The sequence below is a fragment of the Coenobita brevimanus genome, chromosome 69 (assembly GCF_032717465.1).
Source record: "Coenobita brevimanus isolate Jiangsu-jjx chromosome 69, ASM3271746v2, whole genome shotgun sequence".
Lineage (NCBI taxonomy): Eukaryota > Metazoa > Arthropoda > Malacostraca > Decapoda > Coenobitidae > Coenobita > Coenobita brevimanus.
The window spans coordinates 1240748-1260935 of NC_137022.1; the positions used below are offsets into that span (position 1 = coordinate 1240748).

Below are 20188 nucleotides of genomic sequence, written 5' to 3' on the forward strand. Positions count from 1 at the left end.
GCTACAGGCCGTCTCCTGTTTGCCTCCAGAGCGGCTGCAGGCTGTCTCCTGTAGGAGGGTTGAGCGGCTACCGTCCGTCTCAGGGGTGCTGACTGGAGCTGGAGTAACAGCTCCACCCCATGGTTGTTAGTGGTCGCCTCGCCCGGAAGGTAGTGTCATATTCCTGCTATGGTGGTGGCGGGCGAGCTCCGGGTCATAGGGGCGCTCGGCCTGGGCAGACTTATGTCCTTGTCGCCCGGAGTCCGGGCGCGCTGTATAGCCTATCCTCCTCGGTGGGCTCCTTCTGGGGGTGTTGAGTTGCCCTCAGTGACATTTTACTGCATTTTAGGAATGTTTTTACTGTATTCTAGATTCAGTTGCAGGACATTCAACCTATGTCTTCACCATGTCCTTAGCACAGACATCCCCATTGTCTCAATGGAAGGCATGTTTTCTCCATCTGGTGATTTGCCAGTATCATAGGGTACTTACAATGTTTTTATATCCGTGTAAAATACTGAAAGTACTTTCGAAGAGTATATGCTTAAAAGAGACCGAAAATGCCTATTTTTGTCATATCTCATGCACTGCAAAAAGTGCCATTACTTAGCTATTATAGTGGTGAGGTTACCATTGCATCAGCCAGTCAGCGCTCTGGATATTAAGGCTTTCTTCTCTTCCTTTTTTTTCTTTTCTTTTTACTACCGTTATCAGATTTTTATAACTGAACTCAGAACATGGTCTTTCGAATGCATGTCATATTGTGCGGCATTTGAAAACTTACGTAGGCCTATACCCTATTATCCCGTAGTAGCTATACGTGTGTTGCATGCATAGCAGCACTATTGTGATCGTTATAGGTCATCCAAATTACTCTTTCACTTTTACTTCTTGTATTTATTAACGTTTTGAATCCTCAGAGTAAACTCTTCATTGAAGCTAGTAAATAGTTATGGGAGATACCACGCACCAATCCTACCCACCCCTCTTGTTTCTCCTGAAGCTACCCAAGTCTACTCACCCCTCTTGTTTCTCCTGAAGCTACCCAAGTCTACTCACCCCTCTTGTTTCTCCTGAAATACCAGCCGTGGTAACGGGGACACGACGACACTCCCAGGAGGTGACTGCGGAGGGGTTACGAGGGCGCGCGCACCGCCCGTGCCATATAGGCATATGTCTCATACGGCCGCACACCCCTATTCCACGGAGCATGCCCGACACAAACACCACAGTAGGGGTGCTTTACCCTCCTGCCAAGCCAGCCCTTGCCAGGATCGGGGTGGAGCTGAAAAATCAGTTCCTGGCAGCACCCCAGTGACGGTCTGTAGCAGCACACTAAGAGAGACGGCCTGTAGCCGCTCAGATATAGCAATGGCCTGTAGCCGCACCAAGACCGTGACGGCCTGTAGCCGCGCCAAATTGGAGATGGCCTGTAGCCGCTCCGGTGATGCCCACCCTCTCTCCTCCTGCAGAACCAGTGATGGCCTGCAGCCGCCCTCAGGGAAAATGGGAGAAATGGAGTTCCCCTGAGCTATGCCCTGTATTGGACTATATAGCCCCGCTAGGGTTACAGGAGCGAGCTACCACTCCCGGCGCGGCAGCCCGGGCGAGGCTCGAACTCGCAATCCCCCGATTACGAGTCCGGCACGCTACCACTGTGCTACCGCACCCCCCGCTGCACTCAGGGAGAGAACGGTATGCCCCCTATCCTTCTGCAGTTGCCTCGAGGAGCATGACACCAGTGACGGCCTGTAGACACATCAGTAGGCAGGAGATGGCCTGTAGCCACTCCCTGCCTACACGTCGCTCTTCATACAGGACTCCGGCGACAGCCAGCAGCCGCGCCTGTGGACAGATGACAGCCAGTAACTTTGCCCACGGTTCCGTCAGGAAGTTGGGCCCCGGTGACGGCTGGTAGCCGTACCGACAGGGAAGGGAAGGCCTGTAGCCACTCTCCCCCTGTTGCCCACGGGACCTCGGCGACGGCCTGTAGCCATGCCAGGGAGAGACCCCTAAAAAGTCTCTCACTCCCTGTGACTTTGCAACCTGAAGATGACCCTTCCAGTTTTCCCCACAGAGGGAGCCCCTAGAAGGAGAACCTCTGCCTAGAGGACTTGTGGAAAAGCCCTGTGTTTTACCTGGGAGTTCATGCCATCCAGCCGTCACCCAAGGGAGACAAGAACCTGATGGACTCCTGCCGGAGGTGACGCCGCAGCACTACCCTGACGGCAGCCCGACGGGAGAGAGGCCACAGATGACGGACCCTCAACGGCACCCCCAGACCCCCAGGGCGTGACCTCTCCAATCCCAGGCAACGGCAACTTCCTCCCCAAGGCAGTCACCAACAGGAGCGCCTGCCAGAGCTGTTCGGCCCTAACCTGAAGGACCAGACTCCCCTGCCCAGCCCCACCAGTGAGGGGCCCTTCACCACGCCCGACCTCAGTCCACGACGGGCGACGATGCCCCTGCGGATAGTCCCGTGGCCTTTGAAGGAAGGGATACCTGATGGGACTCCGCCGACATCTGGCCGACACTTATGAGTCCCCGGGCCCACTCTGCCTGACCAGAGTCCTCGCCCTTCTCACACAAAACAGTGACTGCTCCGACGAGTGTGAATATAGTGCCTGTACAGACTACTGTAGACCGCGAGTGCTGAAGGCAGTGTTCTAGTAGTGACACCTGAAACAGTGCATACCTGCCAATGTACCGTGTCTAAATTAGTGATCTACCTCTACGCAGTGTACAACGGGACACTAGTACTAATATTGTGAGATACGCAGCCCTAGACTAAACTTGTGTACAAATCCAATGGATCTATCACGCAGTGTCTGTCCTACATCCTCGTGACTGGAAGTATCATGCGAGATACATACTGTATACCATACCTGCCAGTCCGAGTCCTGTCTAACTATCTATCTATCTAGCTATCTATAGCCCGAGGCCCTAATCCCGCAGACAAAACACCTCCAAGTCACTGTCACCCACCATTTGACTACCCTCCCCCCAACTCACCCCCCCTCCCTCATATACCTCTCAACTCCATCCCTCCACCTCATCCTCGGTCTACGCCTCCCTCTCCCTCCACCTCACCCACATACACCTTCTTAATCAGTCATTCATTCTCCATTCTCTTCACATGTCCAAACCACCTCAGTGTATTTCTCCTAATCTTCTCAACCACTTCCGCATCCACCCCACAACGTTCCTTCACTTCTTCATTCATCAACCTGTCCCTCAATGTCACTCCACATGCTCCTTTCAAGTAACTCATTTCCACTGCTCTCACTCTTGACTTGTTCCCCTCTTGCAAGGTCCACGCCTCGCCTCCATTCGTCAGGGTAGGGATCACAATACTATCATGCAGTTTCTCCTGTCTAACACCCCATGATATTGTATAGCGTATTGTGTAATGCTGGTTGTATTGTTCTGGAGAATATAGTAATATACGTGTAAGGTAGTTGCCCAGAAATTTTATGCCCTGCTCCTCTCGTGGTGTATCCTAGCTCCGGTCTAGACAAAGAACCCGGCTATACAATAGGTGTTTCTAGGACTGGAAGCCGACCTAAAAACACCTAGCATAGACCAGAGCCTATGGCTGTGGCATAGACTACCCATGTCAATAGCTCCCCCCACCCCAACTCTCTTGTTTCACCTGGAGCTACCATTGTCAATAGCCCCCCCACTCCATCCCTCTTGTTTCTCCTGAAGCTGCCCATGTCAATAGCTCCCCCCACCCCACCCCTCTTGTTTCTCCTGAAGCTTCTCCTCTCACCTCTGTATTGTCTTTACACGGCTCACTACTTTCCTTAAGCTGAGCGTTATCTTGCCCTTTTGATGATAACACTTCACATGTATGTGCTGTATAGTATTAGGAGCAGCATACCACTGTACTGTAATATTCAGTGCACATTTTTTGAACGACAATACTGCGAGGGCTTTAGTCAACGTCTGACTCTGAGACTTTATTAGTAAAAATCTTTGTATAAGAAAAACTATTAACATGCGCGCCATTGATCTCATTTGTTTCGTGACCAGCTATTATAAAAAGCAAAACTTTTCCTTTTCCTGTTATGAAGCATCGTACCTCCATCTTTTCACTCAGGTATCGCTGCTACAGGGAACGTCTGTAAAATCGTGCTGAGGCACTATATAGGGTAAAAAAAGAAAACTGGAATGTTAATTTAAAGGCAGGTCAGTCGATGGTGAGTTTGAATGCATTCAAGCGCCCAGTCTTTTTTTTTTCTTTCTTTCTTTCTTTTCAAGCTCTTTTTAACATCATTTCTGCACTTTCGTCATTTTTATGTGAATTTTGTAAACCCAATCAGAAGAGGTGTAGCAATATGGCGACCGTTTCACCTCAATGCTGTGATGCTGCTGCTCTTCCAGTTCATACAGAGAGCGAGGCAGCAGACGCCGCAGTGATGGCGAATGAAAACAAAGCTAGCAAGAATGACACCGTGGGATTGTTTTTGCAGGCAATGGGTGAGTTGAGAGTAATGCCATTCTGTCATATTCTCTGGCAACATCTTAATGTACTTGGATTGTTTTGAGGTTGGTCAGAGGGGCGTGTACTCGGAGCTGTTAGCGGGAGAAGAGGAAGAAGAGCTGGGTGAGGGAGCAACCTGGCCGGGGGGGCTGGGCGCGGTGATTTGACTGATGCCGGGTCGACAAGCACTGGGGAAAAATGGTTTGTGACCTAGTGTTACCGCAGGGTTAATTTGGGGAAGGCTGTAATGAGGATCATGATCCTGTGATCTCATGTGTTGCACCATTTATTATCACTCTAGTTTCAATTTAGGCAGTGGATATTGTCCAGAGAAATCTTAATAAAATATGGTACTTGGATATTTGTTAAAGACTGTAAATGTTTATGTTGTTATATGTTTAATTACGAAGTCAGTAAACTTTTTTTCCAGTCCATGCTGTGCCTGTATCAGGGAAAAGGTATAAAGAACATTATCCATAGATCAAACTTTATGGTCACTCTGTTAGTAATATATAAATTTTTATTTCATCCACAAGGAACAACTTGCACTTATACTACAATTAGGAAGGTAAAATATTTAGAAAAACTGGTGTATATAGGAAAAGAGTGGATTCCAGTAATGCAGGAGATGTATTATATCAGGTATTTGCACAACCTGTTTGTAACTTAACATTACTGGACCATTGATGGGTCTGGAGATAGCGTATGACTGAGTAGAGCATCTTTGATGGAGCAAAAGGACACATGGTGAGGGGAGAGGAAGTAATGAGTGGGAACTGTTATCACATCTATTTGCAGGTGATGCTGTGCTGGTAGTTCCGGTAGAGTGAAGTGTAGTTACAGAGTTTGTTGCCAGAAAAATGGCAAATAGTTATTAGGTCGCAATTACAATTGCAGTAGTTTGAAGTGTGTGATATTTATCTCTCTCCACTTGCTAATGCTTTTCTTCCACTGTATACACTTTTGCCACAGTGTTAACATTATCATTTATAACATTAGCCTAGTTTATCTTAAGCCTAATCTGGCAACCCAAGCATAATCAGCTTTGACCTAACATGGGGAGTCTTCAGTCCTGACCTAGACATAACCCAGTCCTAACCTGGGTATCATCCAGTAGTCCTAACCTGTGTATCATCCAGTCCAAACTTGAGCATCGTGGGGTCTTGATCAGAGTAGTATTTAATTTTAACCCGGGCATAACGTTGACCCAACTTGAGCCTACATCTTTTCTATCCTTAATGACCTAGAGCAGCTTGTACAGCACCCTACCCTTATACCTGAATGCCTTGGGAAGAGTTGCAACATACTTGACCTTCCCTACCACTAATCCTTCTGCTTATGCTGTTGATCTTTTCTCTTTCCCGTGGGCTTCTCCTATCTCAACCTTATCATCTTAACCTGTCGTATTGCTCCAGTACGGCCTGTGGACCCTCCAAAGAAACGTCAACTGTGGCACTTTGGAGCTTCTGACTGGGAGGCCCTCAGGCAGTGCTTCTAGGATTTTTCCTGGAATGATTATTGTTTCCATGGCCGGGAGCCATCTGAGTGTACCTTGCACATTACGAAGCTTATTTTCTTGGTCATGGAAGCATACATTCCTTTTTCATATCCTTTGACTAATGCAAAAAAAATTTGGTTTAATCATGCTTGTTCTAATGCTGTCCACAACAAGGACAAGGCCTACATAAGGTACCGGAGCTAATCCACTCCTGAAAATCTTATCTTTATGTTTCTGTCCAGAATTGTGCTAAATCTGTTCTTCGGTCCGCTAAAAATAATTTCATTCGTACTAAATGCTCTGAACTCTCCAACTTAGATGCCTCCTGCTCCTTCTGGCATCTTGCCTAAAACCTTTCTAACAACTTTACCTCATCATCCTTCCCTCCTCTTCTCCATCCTGATGGCTATATAGCTATTTCTTCTACTGATAAAGCAGAACTCTTCGCGCAGACTTTCCCCTCCAATTCCACCTTAGACGATTCCGGCACTGACCCTCCATCACACTCCCCCATCAGACTTCCTCACTGCTAATATTAAAATTACTTCAGTTGAAGTATTCTCTGCCATCACTGGCCTCAGTACTACCAAGGCATATGGGCCTGATGGGGTCCCTCTTGTTGTCCTCAAGAACTGTGCTTCTGTGCTTACACCCTGCCTAGGTAAACTCTTTGCCTCTGTCTGTTAACTTGTACCTTTCCTTCTTGCTGGAAGTTTGCTCTCATTCAGCCTGTCTCAAAGAAGGATGACCATTCCCAACACTCTAACTATCGCCTAGTTGCATGAACATCCTGTATATCAAAAGTTTTTGAGTCTATTCTTAACAAAAAAATTTTAAAAGCATTATTTCTGTCTCAACCTTCTTTCCGATTGTCAACATGGGCCTCGCCAGGGACACTGCACTGGTGATCTTACCTACCTTCAGACTCCTGGCCATCCTCCTTTCGGGACTTTGGCAAAAGCTTTGCCATTGCACTTGACATCTCAAAAGCTTTCCATCGAGTCTGGCATAAATCTTTAATTTCCAAACTGCCCTCTTACGGTTTCTATTGTTCTGTCTGTGCCTTTACCTCTAGCTTCCTTTCTGTCCGTTCTGTAGCTGCTGCTGTAGACGGCCACCATTCTTCTCATAGAGCTATTACTAGTGGTGTTCCTCAGGGCATTGTCCTACCACCAACTCTCTTTCTTTCATTTATCAGTGACCTTCTACACTGTACATATAACCCTATCCACTCATACGATGATGACTCCACCCTTTATCTTTCCATTTGCTTCCCGCAGTGTCCATCTCAGCAGTTGCTTCAACAAACAAGGGATGAGGCTATGGCACACCTAATGTGTGACTTGGCTCATATCTCTGATTGGGGTAAAAATAACCTTGTTGTTTTTTATGCATCAAAAACTCAGTTCTTTCATCTATCGTGACAAAATCTTCCACAGGAGTACCCTCAAATTTTTAATGATATCCAGCTTAATCCAGCATCATCTTTAAACATACTTGGGGTTTCATTCACTCAGGATTTATCTTGGAAAGAACATACAGTATTACCTCTCTCATAAAATCTGCTTCCAAGAGATTGGGTATGCTAAGCTGACTCCGTGCCTTCTTTACCCCAGTACAGCTTGTGACTTTATACATGGGTTTTATTCAACCCTGTGTAGAGTACAACTCTCATGTGTGGGGAGGCTCTCCACATACACATACAGCTCCTCTGAACAGGGTGGAGTCAAAGGCTTGTTGTCTTATCAACTCTCCTCCCATTCTAGCTCCCTTCAACCTCTGTATCTTTGCTATACTGTTGCTACTGTTGCATCTCTGTCTTTTCTGTTTCTACTTCAATGGTCACTGCTCGTCTGAACTGTCTGTTTGCATCCCTTCTCCACTATGGCTGGCATGTAGCACCCATCTAGCAACAAACTCTCATCCCTTCTGTCGAACTCTATAATGCAAGAGTTAACTGTTACTCCCAGTCCTTCATGTATGCAACAGGTCATCTCTGGAATTGTCCCCCTCTGTCTGTATTTCCTGCTGCCTATGATCACCAGTCTTTCAAATGCAGTGTGCCCAGGCATCTCGAAATGAACAGCTCTTGAAGTTGGCTCTCTTAATTTTTTTTTTTTTTTTTTTTTTTTTTTTTTTTTTTTTTTTTTTAGGGAACAGTTTACAGGCTTCTGGCCTTTGGTTCCTTTTTCCTTGAATTCAGAAAAAAAAAAAAAAAAGAGGTCTCTGCTTCAGTATAACCATTCACACTTATTGGCATACCATATTCACGATTTGAGGATTCCATACTAATTCCTGTGAAATTTTGCTGTTGCTGGCCAGTACCGGTAGTTACTCACACAGCCCTAGCGTAGGCTTTCTATTATATACCTACTCAAATTTACTCACAAGAACTATGCCACACTGTGATTGGTTGAAACTCATCTACCACAGGCTGTGATTGGTTAAACAGAGTTGGTATTAAAATTTGAATAAGGTGTATACCGGTACATTTTCTGCTCTATCCTCTCCTCCATCCATCTTTCCTTCCATCTTCTTCTGTCATTCTTTCCTTCATTCTTTCCTCATCTTTCTGCCTACGGGTGACTTTACACTCCATCTTCTGTCTTTCTTTCCTTCATTCTTTCCCCTTCCTTCTGTCTGTGGGTGACTCTACATTGAGTGACAAACCAAATGGTTTCCTGTACACCAGTACACCAGGAAACCATTTACTATGCTGGGTGGTAACCATACAACCAAATTTTGGCACCTGGTGGTATAGTGGGTAATTATTGTGCTCCAATCGGATTGAGTTGGTGAAGGTTTATATCCAAGGGGTGTTTGGGGTTTATTGCTCACCTAATGCCACTCAGGGATGAGTGAGGCTGGTCACTCTCATCTTAAATGTCAGGACCAACTGCCTAGCCCCGGGCTCCTACGCTCCTCATGGGGCAACATAGGATTGGATGATGGATGGATGGATGTATACATTTGCTGCATGTATGGAAAAAAAATGCCAGCAGATTGTGAGCTGGAAATAGAAAGCACATCAAAATACAGTACGTTAATTACAGTTGTTATTTCTCTGTGATCATATCCAGAAAACTGGTAATGTGTGTGTGAAAGATAAAATGTGTAATTGAATGTAGGCAAGTGTATGGTAATGATGTTTGTAATAGGCTGAGAGGTACCGGTATTTTGTAGCTAAGATGTTACTTAGTGATATGTAAATGGAATATGTGTATATGCTCAATTATTTCATCCATGTTGTGATAAAAATTGGAGTATGAGTTCAACAAAAGGATGCAGTAAGGAAGGACAGTGCAAAGGGCATTGAGGTCACTGACAGAACATTGGAGTATAACCATGGAACTTAAAAAAAAAAAAAAAGAAAAAAATGCGTAAGGGTGTATGGTGTTGATTTCAGAAGTAACGTACGGTAATAAAGTATGGACAGTACTTAAGGGACATAATCAGCAGTGCAAGCTGTTGAAACAACTTGTTGTACCATACTTCAGATGTTCATGTGGAGTGGTAGAATATAGCTGAATGGACAAGTGAAAGATGTGTGAAGAGTGAGGTATGTGGTAGCCCTTCACGTGGAAGAACAACTTGTAACACTGGTGGTTTGACTGTGGAGAGAATGAAGAGAAATAACTAGGAGAGTACATGAGAGTGAGGTGGTTAGGAGGAGGAGAGGGTAACTGAGAACCTTTTGTGTGTGTGTGATTAACACCATTTACTGTATTCCTTGAGGGGCTGTGGCATTTTCCATATAAAGTTAACCTTTTATTGGACTGTGTAGCACTTTGCAACTAGATACCATTCCTAACATCAACTAGTGACCCTTGGGTGGGCTGAGACACTCTACCCCTTGGTCAGAAGTATGCACTAACTCACTGAGCCATGGCAGTTACGTGATGGAGAAAGAAGGTGCAGTTGTATGCAAGGGAGGATGGTGTCCCATTTGAGATATGATTATTACTGACTAGGAAGTAGTTGGCATCTTGTCATAGCTAGACAGAAAGATCAAATTATTGTCGAGGAACAGTGTGCACTTGCATTATTTTGTTGTAAGTCAAAGTTTCAGCAGGCTGAAAGGAAGTTTTAGTCAGAGTTTCACACGAAGGAAGACCTGTTACGGTAGCAATAGTTGAAAGCTATTTCGGGTAGCCTGAGTAACAGTGCCATCAGTTTGTTTTTCATTTGGTCTAAACAAGGTTAGCCCCTAAAACTCAGGGAGGAAATACTGTCTTCTTGCTTGAGAAATCTGATAGTATCAACTACTGTACTTCAAAACTGTCTTTGACCTTATGAAGTGGTAGTATGCAGTACAGTACATCACATTGGTCATGAACATTTACTTTATTACTGTTTACAGTTGTTTACCTGACAATTACAGCACAATTAGCATTTTCCAGAAAAGTTAGTAACATGCAGTTCCTAACTCCGCCAACTTTAGCACTGAGTAAAATGCATATAAACTTTACAAAATGTTTTATAAATAGTTTATTTTACTAATTTCTCGTATTTCATATTCCATTTTCCTGAAATGTACGGATGACAGTATGTCAGTATGTATAGCACTTTTAGCAGAAATGCGTAGGGTACCAGTACCCATCAAACATCAGTGAGTTATTGAGTAACAAGTGGAGGGTAAGGAGAATCTCTGACTGGCATTAAGTCCCCAAGCTCATCAAACTGATTTTTTTTTTATTTTTGGCACCAAACCTGCCACCATACATGAATGACATGCAGGGCATGGCATTTGGTTGTCTCTGTAATAGCTACAAGAATAGCACCTGGGGTGCAAGGGTTGGAACGGCCATTGTGTTGTTATTATTGTTGTTGCAACCCCAGACTCTTCTGAATATGAATCTGGTGGACTGCCAGGTTGTCAGGATGATGATATTATCCAGTAAGAATGACTTTCCTTTGTTTTGCCACCAGTGGACCGGGAGCCTGGCAAGAGGAAAGTGAAACCATCTAAGGCTGCGCTGGTGGACTTGGCAGAGTTGGATTTAGGTGAGAGCTCTGATGACAGCGACTTCAATGTAGATGAAGCCAAGCTCAACGACGATGATGACCTCTCAATCAACAGTGACCCTGATGCGCCAGATGATGATGACGATGATGATGATGATGATGATGGGGATGATGACAGTGAGGGTGGGGAGGAAGAGGAAGAGGAAGATGGAGATGGAGACATGGGATATGGCACATCTCACAAGACACTCAATGTCACACAGCTACTGGAACAAGCCAAGCACAAGCAGGCACTTGAGGCAGAGAGGGTAGGTAGTATGTAGGATCTGGTGACATAGTTTTCATATTATTCTTGCTGTTTCCAGATGATTCTTTTCAGCATAGGAGAGTGTCTTACTACTGGAGGTGGTATTGAAAGCTGTATTTAACACTTGCATTTTTTTAAATCTCATAATTTGAGTAAGATCATTTGTCTCGAGATAGTAAGAAAAAGTTAAAAATGTGTCATCATATTGAAAGGGTTAAGACTGTAGTTCATCTACCTTAATGTAACTGAGTTTTACAGCTAATGTAATGTAGATCATTGGCAAAATAAGACAGTACCGGTACTACAGCTGAACTTCCTTTCCATTGCACTTCTTCATGACTAGCATCATATACAGAGTTAATCTCTTTTTGTTACAGCTCAGCAGTCAAGATGGAAAGCTGGCAATTTTAGGCCAAGTTAAAGTGAACTGAGTTTAGTGAAGTGAATAGGCTGTATATTTGGTGGCTTAACCTTTCATCCCCCCCCCCAGATAACTTCAGCTTATGAGAGACCTTTCAAACTGGAGGTGTTAATTGGCTCTCCTGTTTTTTTTTTTTTTTCCCCGTCAGTTACAAAAAGAGCACTTTATTACAGTACCGTCGTTACCAGTATACATGAAGCCGTTTTTTTTTTTTTTTTTTTTTTTTTTTTTTTTTTTCCCCCCCCCAGTACCCTTGGGAAAAGTTGCTGTATTGGATCATCTTGGTTATGTAATGAGAAGTGAAGTAGTTGCACACTTCGTATCCCCAGATGACTATTCAACCTACTGTATTTGAGACTTTATACTGGAGGGGTTAGATACAACCATAGTTAACACTTCAGTACTAGATCACTCTTTTAAGCTGAACAAAGTCATCTGGTTGCTGCAAGAATATTTAAATGATTTACTTTGAGAGAAGTGGTTTGGGTACCAGTTGTAAGTTTGTGTGTGTGTGTGTGAGTTCACCTGTTTGTATTTGATAGGATTAGAGTACTATAATCGTATTGTCCTATCTCCAGCATTCCAATTATTCAACCTTCCTTGGAAGTGTAGATATTCCCAGCCCGTACCAGACTTTCACCTGATTGGTTCCATTTACCTATACTTTACTTTTGTTTGGAAAACTATATTTTCTTGTGTCCCTCAAACACCGTGGCAGCTTAAGTTTATATCTCCAGTAGACCCTTTTTATCCACGGAATTTGCATCCGCGGATTTAAGTTTCCGCGGATCAAACTTATTTTAATACTGTACTATACACTGTAAATTAATTTGAAATTGGCACGTAACTCGCACTTCTTTTGTAGCTACAGTTAGCATACCCGCACCCACAGGCATTCCCGCCATTCCGCCAGTCTTATTGTAAACACCAATCAATTCGTTACTTACGTCGTCGTCGCCCTTCTCATGTTTACAGCTCTACTGTACTTCATTGTGTAAGTGAAAAATAACTTCCAAGAAACAAGTAAAGGATAAAAGCAATCCTTCTAAGCCAAAGAGAGAGTTTAAGGTGTTATCTGGCATCTTGTCAGAAATGTCAGACTAGACTCACAGCTTACCTACAGTGCCGCCACACATCTCGTCGCCTCACCACATTGGCACTGTAGGAACTGTACTACAATCATCGTCATCATCATACAGCGATCATTGTCATCTATACAGCAATCATCATTGTCATACAGCAATCGTCATCATTGTATGAAGGTTATGAAGAGAACACATAGTCTTTTGGTGAGTGATAATATGTATTTGCCTCTTCTGTCTTTCTTTCCTTCATTCTTTCCTCTTCCTTCTGCCTGTGGGTGACTTTACACAGAGTGACAAGCCACATGGTTTCCTGTACACCAGGAAACCATTTACTACACTGGGTGGTAACCATATAAGCAGATTTTGGCGCCTGGTGGTTTAGTGGGTAATTATTGTGCTCCAATCGGATTGAGCCGGTGAAGGTTTATATCCAAGGGGTGATTGGAGTTGATTGCTCATGTAATGCCACTCAGGGATGAGTGAGGCTGGTCATTCTCATCTTAAATGTCGGGACCAACTGCCTACCCCCGGTCTCCTACGCTCCTCATGGGGCAATGTAGGATTGGATGATGGATGAATATTTTAAAGTATGTTTTTATTTTTTCAGGGATGTGCTTAGCTTATGTGGAAATCATATGCCATTTTGTGATGACTTGAGTATCCGCGGAATTTGCCTTCCGTACGGGTCTCTGGAACCTAACCCCCGCAGATAACTAGGGTCTACTGTATGTTCTCTTTATCTTCCACCATCCTGTATGATATAATCATCTCTATCATTTTTTAAAGTGGGAAGACCACACAACTGCAGCATATGCTAATTGAGATCTTACCTTGTCATTATCAGTTTACCTGACATTTTCACTCATGTAATTAAGTGCTATTCTTATATTTTTTAACCCCTAAAACGCGGCTGTGTACGCGCGATCCCCCCCCTGTGGCGGGGTTGTAGCGGGGTCTGAGTACCTGTGGAAAAATATTTGCCAAAAATCATAGATTAACCCTAGAGCATTAAAATTTTTATGGCATATATTACTTACATTCAGCTATCTCCTGAGCCACATGTTGAGCCTTCGTTGACTACCAAAGGACTTGTGAAGACTTGCAAAGTTGGGTAACAAAGTCTTCACTCTCACACCTCCAGAAACCCGGTTTTCTTTCTACCACAGCCTCAGTCTGTCACAGTACACTTTATACAACAACGTAAAGGTAGTTAGGAATCCGTATTTGTACAATAAACACTGAAAATAAGGCTAAAATCAACGGAGCGTACGGCCGACATGCACTGTGGCGGCGGTTTTCCCATCACTCAACAAACATTTCCATTTTCACAGCTAAAAACATGTATACTACATTATTTTCAATCATATTACTTTCCAAAAGATCACCACGGCGCGCTTTTTATTCTGCCTTACGTCCGCCACTTTATTCTCGTTCCTGTCGGCCGCTTGCACTGACTGGGAAGAGCTAGAACTCGCCATAATCTCACTTTCAAAGCCTGCAGTAAACTGACACTAAACAGAGGCAAAAGCTAGTGTTACAACTGGGGAAACAAGCGTTTCCTAGTAGCATAAACTGCTTGTGAGAGGAGATCGCAAATTTACAGTTCTGAGCGCTCAGAGCGCTGCCATGTATCACAGCCAGGCTGGCCGGGCCATGGTAGGGGGGGTACGGGGGGAAAACGCGATATTTGGCAACAACTGAGGTCAGTAGTACAAAGGTAAAGTATGCTAGTTGTAGCTAGAGGATGGTGGTACTGATAGACAATACCAGCTGGAGCCTGCTTGCCCGCGGTTATTCAAAATATACTAAAATCGCAAACGCGACGACCCGCCGTCCTGCCCTTATGGCCGAGCGTCGCAAACGCGACGATCAGCGTTTTAGGGGTTAAAGGATTTTATGCTTTGCTAGTTATCTTATATGCTTCATAGGTGATAATCCCTGCTGTATTATTACACCCCAATCCTTGTCATATGTTTTCTTGGCATTGTCTTCCATCCCCATATTATGGTCCCATTTTCATCTTCTCTTGTTTACACCCATCTCAGTCACATGACACTCACTAGTGTAAAAATCACTCTGTCACTCTTGGGTCCATCTGTATAGTTAATCCAGTTCCTTTTGCAGCCCCCTACTGCTTGTCTCATCTACAATTTGCTTCATAATTTTTGTATCATCAGCAAACACATTCATACATGACTGAACTTTGTTTGGTATATTATTTGCATATATTAGGGAATGTAAGAAAATGTTCTGGAAGGAGGTAAAAAGAGTTAGACAGGGTGGTAAAAAAGGTAATAGGGAAGTGAAAGATAAAAGAGGTAGATTGGAAGTGGAAAAGGGAGAAAAAGTGAGCAGATAGAGAGAATACCAGTCCTGTATTAGAAAGCCCTATCATGTTTTCAATATGGATGGTGGGTGTTAGCACTGAAGTGGTGACATGTGGAGGTGTAGGAAGACTACTGGGCCTTGGGATAGGTCACTGCCCCCGAGAAATAGGCCCTGAAGCCTTTCCCCAGAATCGGACACATTAAAAAAACAAATGTTAAACATAGAGAATGAAAGTGATGCGAGTATGTGGATGGGGAATGGCTGGTAGAAGGAGGAAGATAAGAAGGATGGAAGAGATCAGTAGGGTGGAAGTAATGGAAGCAGTGAAGAAATCAAAATGGGAAAAGCCTTAGGAGTTGATGGAGTGTGTGGTGCAACGTTGAAGCATGGGGAAGAGACAGTAGTAGAATGGATGTGGAAAATATGCAGATTGGCCTGGGAGGAAAGTAGAGTCCCAGAGGATTGAAAGTCAGGTATAATTATTTCCTTGTACAAAGGACAAGGGAAAATGAAGTGTGTGGTTATCATAGGGACATTTGTCTTCCTAGTTTAGTAAGAAAAGTTTATGGTAGGATACTTATTGACAGAGTTAGGGGAATAACAGAGGAATTATTGGAAGAAGAACGGGGGGGTTTTAGGAAGGAAGGGGTTGTGTAGATCAGATACTCATCCAAAGGTCTTTAGTGGAAAAGTTCCCAGAGAAGGGAAAGAAGTTGTATGTGTCCTTCATGAATTTGGAGAAAGCATATGACAAAGTGGATAGACAAGGAATGTGGAAAATATTAAGAATATATGGAGTAAATGGGGAGCTGTTGAGTGCTGTGAAGAATATGTATGAGGGTGCTAAGGCTGCAGTGCAAGTGGATGGTGGATTGAGTGACTTTTTCTACCTGAATGTTGGATTGAGACAGGGATGTGTCATGTCTCCATGGTTGTTCAATCTGTATATGGATGGAGTTATAAAAGAGATACAAGGCAAGGCAGTCAATGTTAGAGTGGCCCTAATGAGAGAGGGCAGCATTTGGAAGCTTCCTGTTCTCCTGTTTGCAGATGATACTGTATTGTTAAGTGAAGGTGAAGGGGAACTGCAAGTTACTGTGAATGAGTTTGGGCGAGTGTGTAAGAAACGGAATCTAAATGTGAATGTAGGGACGAGTGAAGTTGTGATCTTTGAGAGAAATTATTTGACAGAGTGCACAGTAAGGTTGGATGGTGAAGAAATGGAAAATGTAAGTGCATTTAAGTACAGTACTTGGGTGGTGTGATGAGTAAGGATGGAAGTTTAGAGGATGAAGTGCTTGAAAGTGTACAACAAGGAAGAAAAGTTACTGGTTCTTTGAAAGCATTGCTAAGAAATAGGGAAGTGAGCATGGAAGTAAAAAAGTCACTGCAGACAGTATTGTGATACCAGCCCTAACGTATGGAAGTGAAGCTTGGACCTTGGTGGCGTACCACAAGTCAAGAGTGAGAGCAGTGGAAATGAGTTATTTGAGAGGAGCATGTGGAGTTACATGAAGAGACAGACTGACAAATGAGGAAGTGAAGGAGCGATGTGGTGTGGAAGTGATAGAAAGTGTTAGGAAAAATATACTGAGGTGGTTTGGCCATGTGGAGAGGATGAAGAGCAAAAGACTAACTATAGTTGTGGCGCATGACTCTGAGGTTGTTATTATCGTGCCCTGGTTACCAATCATAAGACGCATGTGATTCGTGTATAATAATATTCGTGTATATTATTGCATAATGATATGACACACGTATAATATGATATGAAATCGGACGCACTTTTGAATGGTAGGTTGCCAGAGTACGAAAATGACAACCTCGGAGTCATGTGCTGCAACTATAGGAGTGTATGTGAGTGAGGTTGAGGGGGGGAGAGGGAGGGGGAGACTGAGGATGGGATGGAGTGGAGAGGTGTATGAGAGAGGGGTGTGTGAGCTGGGGTGGAGGGCAGCAAATTGACAGGGAACAGGGCAACATGGAGGTTATTTGTTTGTGGCCACCCCTTATGGGATTAAGGTGTCTGATTGTAGATAGATAGATATATAAGAATTTTATGGGTCCCAGAACTGTGTGTGTGGGTGTGGGTGTGTCTGCCCCTGTCTGACTTGGGTATAGGCTTCACAACCTGTTCCCAAGACCCAGTAGTCCTGCTACATGCAATATACCTCCACATGTCGCCACCATGCCACTAAAACCCACTGTCCATATTAAATACATGTTAGGGCTGTCCTATACAAGACTGTTTTATTGATTTTAGTGGGGTTATTTTTACGACATGTCGTTGGGTCTTCTGGTAGATCAGTGAAGTTTGGTTTTAATGAAATTCAGATCCTGAAGTTGTTCCCTGCCCCAGCTGAGATTTGAGCCTGGGTCCATAAGGACTGCAGCCACTTCTCTGCTGATTCAGCCATCACCTCCAAAAGTCACAACTTTTTCCCAAGATTTGGTCCTTTAGATTAGTAAAACTGGCAGAGCAGCTTTTCTGAAATTCTCTCTCTCTCTCTCATATAGAGTTGTCCCAGAGATAGATGGCTAACTGTGACTTTCTGGTGGACAGGGAGTGGTTCGTCCAAAGATCCTGGTGTGTGCCGTGTGTTTGGGTGACCACTCTGATGACCTTAACGAAATTGTGACCTGCGATGGGTGCAGCGTGTCTGTGCACGAGGGCTGCTACGGCATCAGTGACTCTGTATCTGTCTCCAGCACCGTGTCCTCCTGCTCCACTGAGCCATGGTTCTGCGACGCATGCAAGGCTGGTGTGGTGGATCCCCCTTGCGAGCTTTGTCCCAATCTTGGTAAGTGTTCTGTACCTGGGGCAGTATTTATAAGTTCTATAAGTCCTTTTCTATCGCTCCTTCAATGGTCACTGCTCCTCTGAACTGTCTGCTTGCATCCCTCCACCATTACGACGGGTAGCACCCATCTAGCAACAATTTCTTCTTTTTCTGTCCAGCTCTCTAATGCAAGAGTTAACCATTACTCCCAGTCTTTCATTTATGCAACGGGTCAACTCTGGAACTGTCTCCCTCTGTCTGTATTTCCTACTTCCTATGATATCCAGTCTTTTAAACGCAGTGTGTCCAGTCATCTTGAAATGAATGGATCTTGAATTTGGCTCTCTTTTGTATTGTTTTTGTTTTTTCTTGAAAGGAACGGTGTGCGGGCTCCTGGGCTTTGGTTCCTTCTTTCTTGCATTAAAAAAAGAAAAAAAAAAGATTGGTGAATGGTGGATCCCTGCATGTGAGTTTTGTCCCCATTTTGGTAGGTCTTCCATACCGAAGATTGTATTTATTTACTTTGAATCTCCCATTACACTTCACTACTAAACTAAAATGAATGTTGAAGTAACATAAAAAATGAATTAAAAAGTTCAATTTAATTGCTGTTGAGGCAGCATAAATCTTTAATTTCCAAACTGCCCTCTTACGGTTTCTGTCCTTCTATCTGTGCCTTCTTCTCTAGCTTCCTTTCTGGTCGCTCTGTAGCTGTTGTAGACAGCTACCGTTCTTATAGAGCTATCAATAGTGGTGTTCCTCACGGCTCTGTCCTGTCACCAGCACTCTTCCTTTTATTCGTCAGTGACCTAAACTGTACATCTAACCCTATCCACTCATACGCTGATGACTCCACCCTTCACCTTTCCATTCAATTTCCACAGCGTCCATCCCAGCTGTTACTTCAACAAACAGTGAATGAGGCTATGGCACACCTAATGTCTGACTTGGCTCATATCTCTGATTGCTGTAAAAATAACTTGTTATTTTTAATGCATCCAAATTTTCATCTGTCAACCTAACAAAATCATCCACAAGAGTACCGTCTAATTTTTGACAATATCCAGCTCAATCCTGCATCATCTTTAAACTTACTTGGGGTTTCAATCTCTCGGGATTTGTCTTGTAAAGAACATATTACTTCTCATAAAATCTGCTTCCAAGAGATTAGGTGTGCTAAGCCGAATACATGCCTTCTTTACCCCTGTACAGTTTTTGACTTTATACACGGGTTTTATTAGCCCCTGTGTAGAGTACAACTCTCACATCTGAGGAGGCTTCCTACCCACAGCTCTTCTCAGCAGGATGGAGTCAAAGGCTTTTTGTCTCATTAATTGTCTTCCTCTTACTGGCTTCCTTCAACCTCTGTCTCTTCGCTGCACTATTGCATCTTTATCTCGTTTCTATTGCCACTTCAATGGTCATTGCTTCTCTGAACTGTCTCCTTGCATCCCTCCTCCACCATGGCAGGCACGTAGCACCCATCTAGCAACAAACTTTCATCCCGTTTTTGTTCACCTGTCTATTGCAAGAGTTAACCGTTGCTCCCAGTCCTTCATGTATGCAGCAGGTCAGCTCTGAAACTGTCTCCTTTTGTCTGTTTTTCCTACTGCCTATGATCTCCAGTCTTTCAAACACAGTGTGTCCAGGTAGCTCGAAATGAATGGATCTTGAATTTGGCCCTCTGTTATTTTGGTTATGTTTTTTCTTGGAGGTAGCATTTTGTGGGCCCTAGGCCTTTGGTTCCTTCTTCTGTGCATTAAAAAAAAAGAACAGAAAAAAAATGGGGGCTCATTTCTCTGGGCATATAGTTCATAGATCTGTCTGTCATACTTTCCTTCCCTGTTTTATGGATCCTACCTCACCCCATCAGTACCTGGGAAAAATGATCATGATGATAATGATTTCATGTTTTTGAGAGAATGATTTAAGATTTCATTTCTAGGTTACACGATATTTAAGGAGACGGAAATGGGGCGATGGGTACACTTGGTGTGTGCCCTTTACATCCCTGGAGTGGCCTTCAGTGAGGTGAGCCATTCTTTTTCTTAATGTGGTTTTTGTGTGATGCTGCTGTTTAACAATTGTATTACATTGAACAGCTTTGCAGGCTTCTGGCCTTTGGTTTCTTCTTGTATTAAAAAAAAAAAAAATGCGGTTAATAGATTGAGGATGGAAGCTGTACCAAGATACCTGGTGGTTTAGTGAGCATAGGTGCACCAGCCATATGGGGTTTGTAAGAGTTTCAGCTTTGGATGGTTTGGGTTTATTGTTCACATGATACCATTCAGGGGCTAGTGATTGGTTACTTCTCATAAATGTCTGGGCATAGCAGCCTG

General features: G+C 43.8%; 1 protein-coding gene across 1 annotated transcript in view; it reads left to right on the forward strand.

Annotated features, from left to right (window-relative positions):
* Positions 1 to 4400: 4400 nt before the first annotated feature.
* Positions 4401 to 20188, forward strand: part of LOC145406025 (uncharacterized) — a 58487-nt gene continuing 42699 nt past the window's right edge. Inside the window, exons 1-4 of the mRNA XM_080277211.1 lie at positions 4401 to 4461; positions 10893 to 11236; positions 17633 to 17870; positions 19795 to 19880. Of these exons, the coding sequence (XP_080133337.1) occupies positions 4401 to 4461; positions 10893 to 11236; positions 17633 to 17870; positions 19795 to 19880 (729 nt within the window). The remainder of the gene's footprint in view (positions 4462 to 10892; positions 11237 to 17632; positions 17871 to 19794; positions 19881 to 20188) is intronic.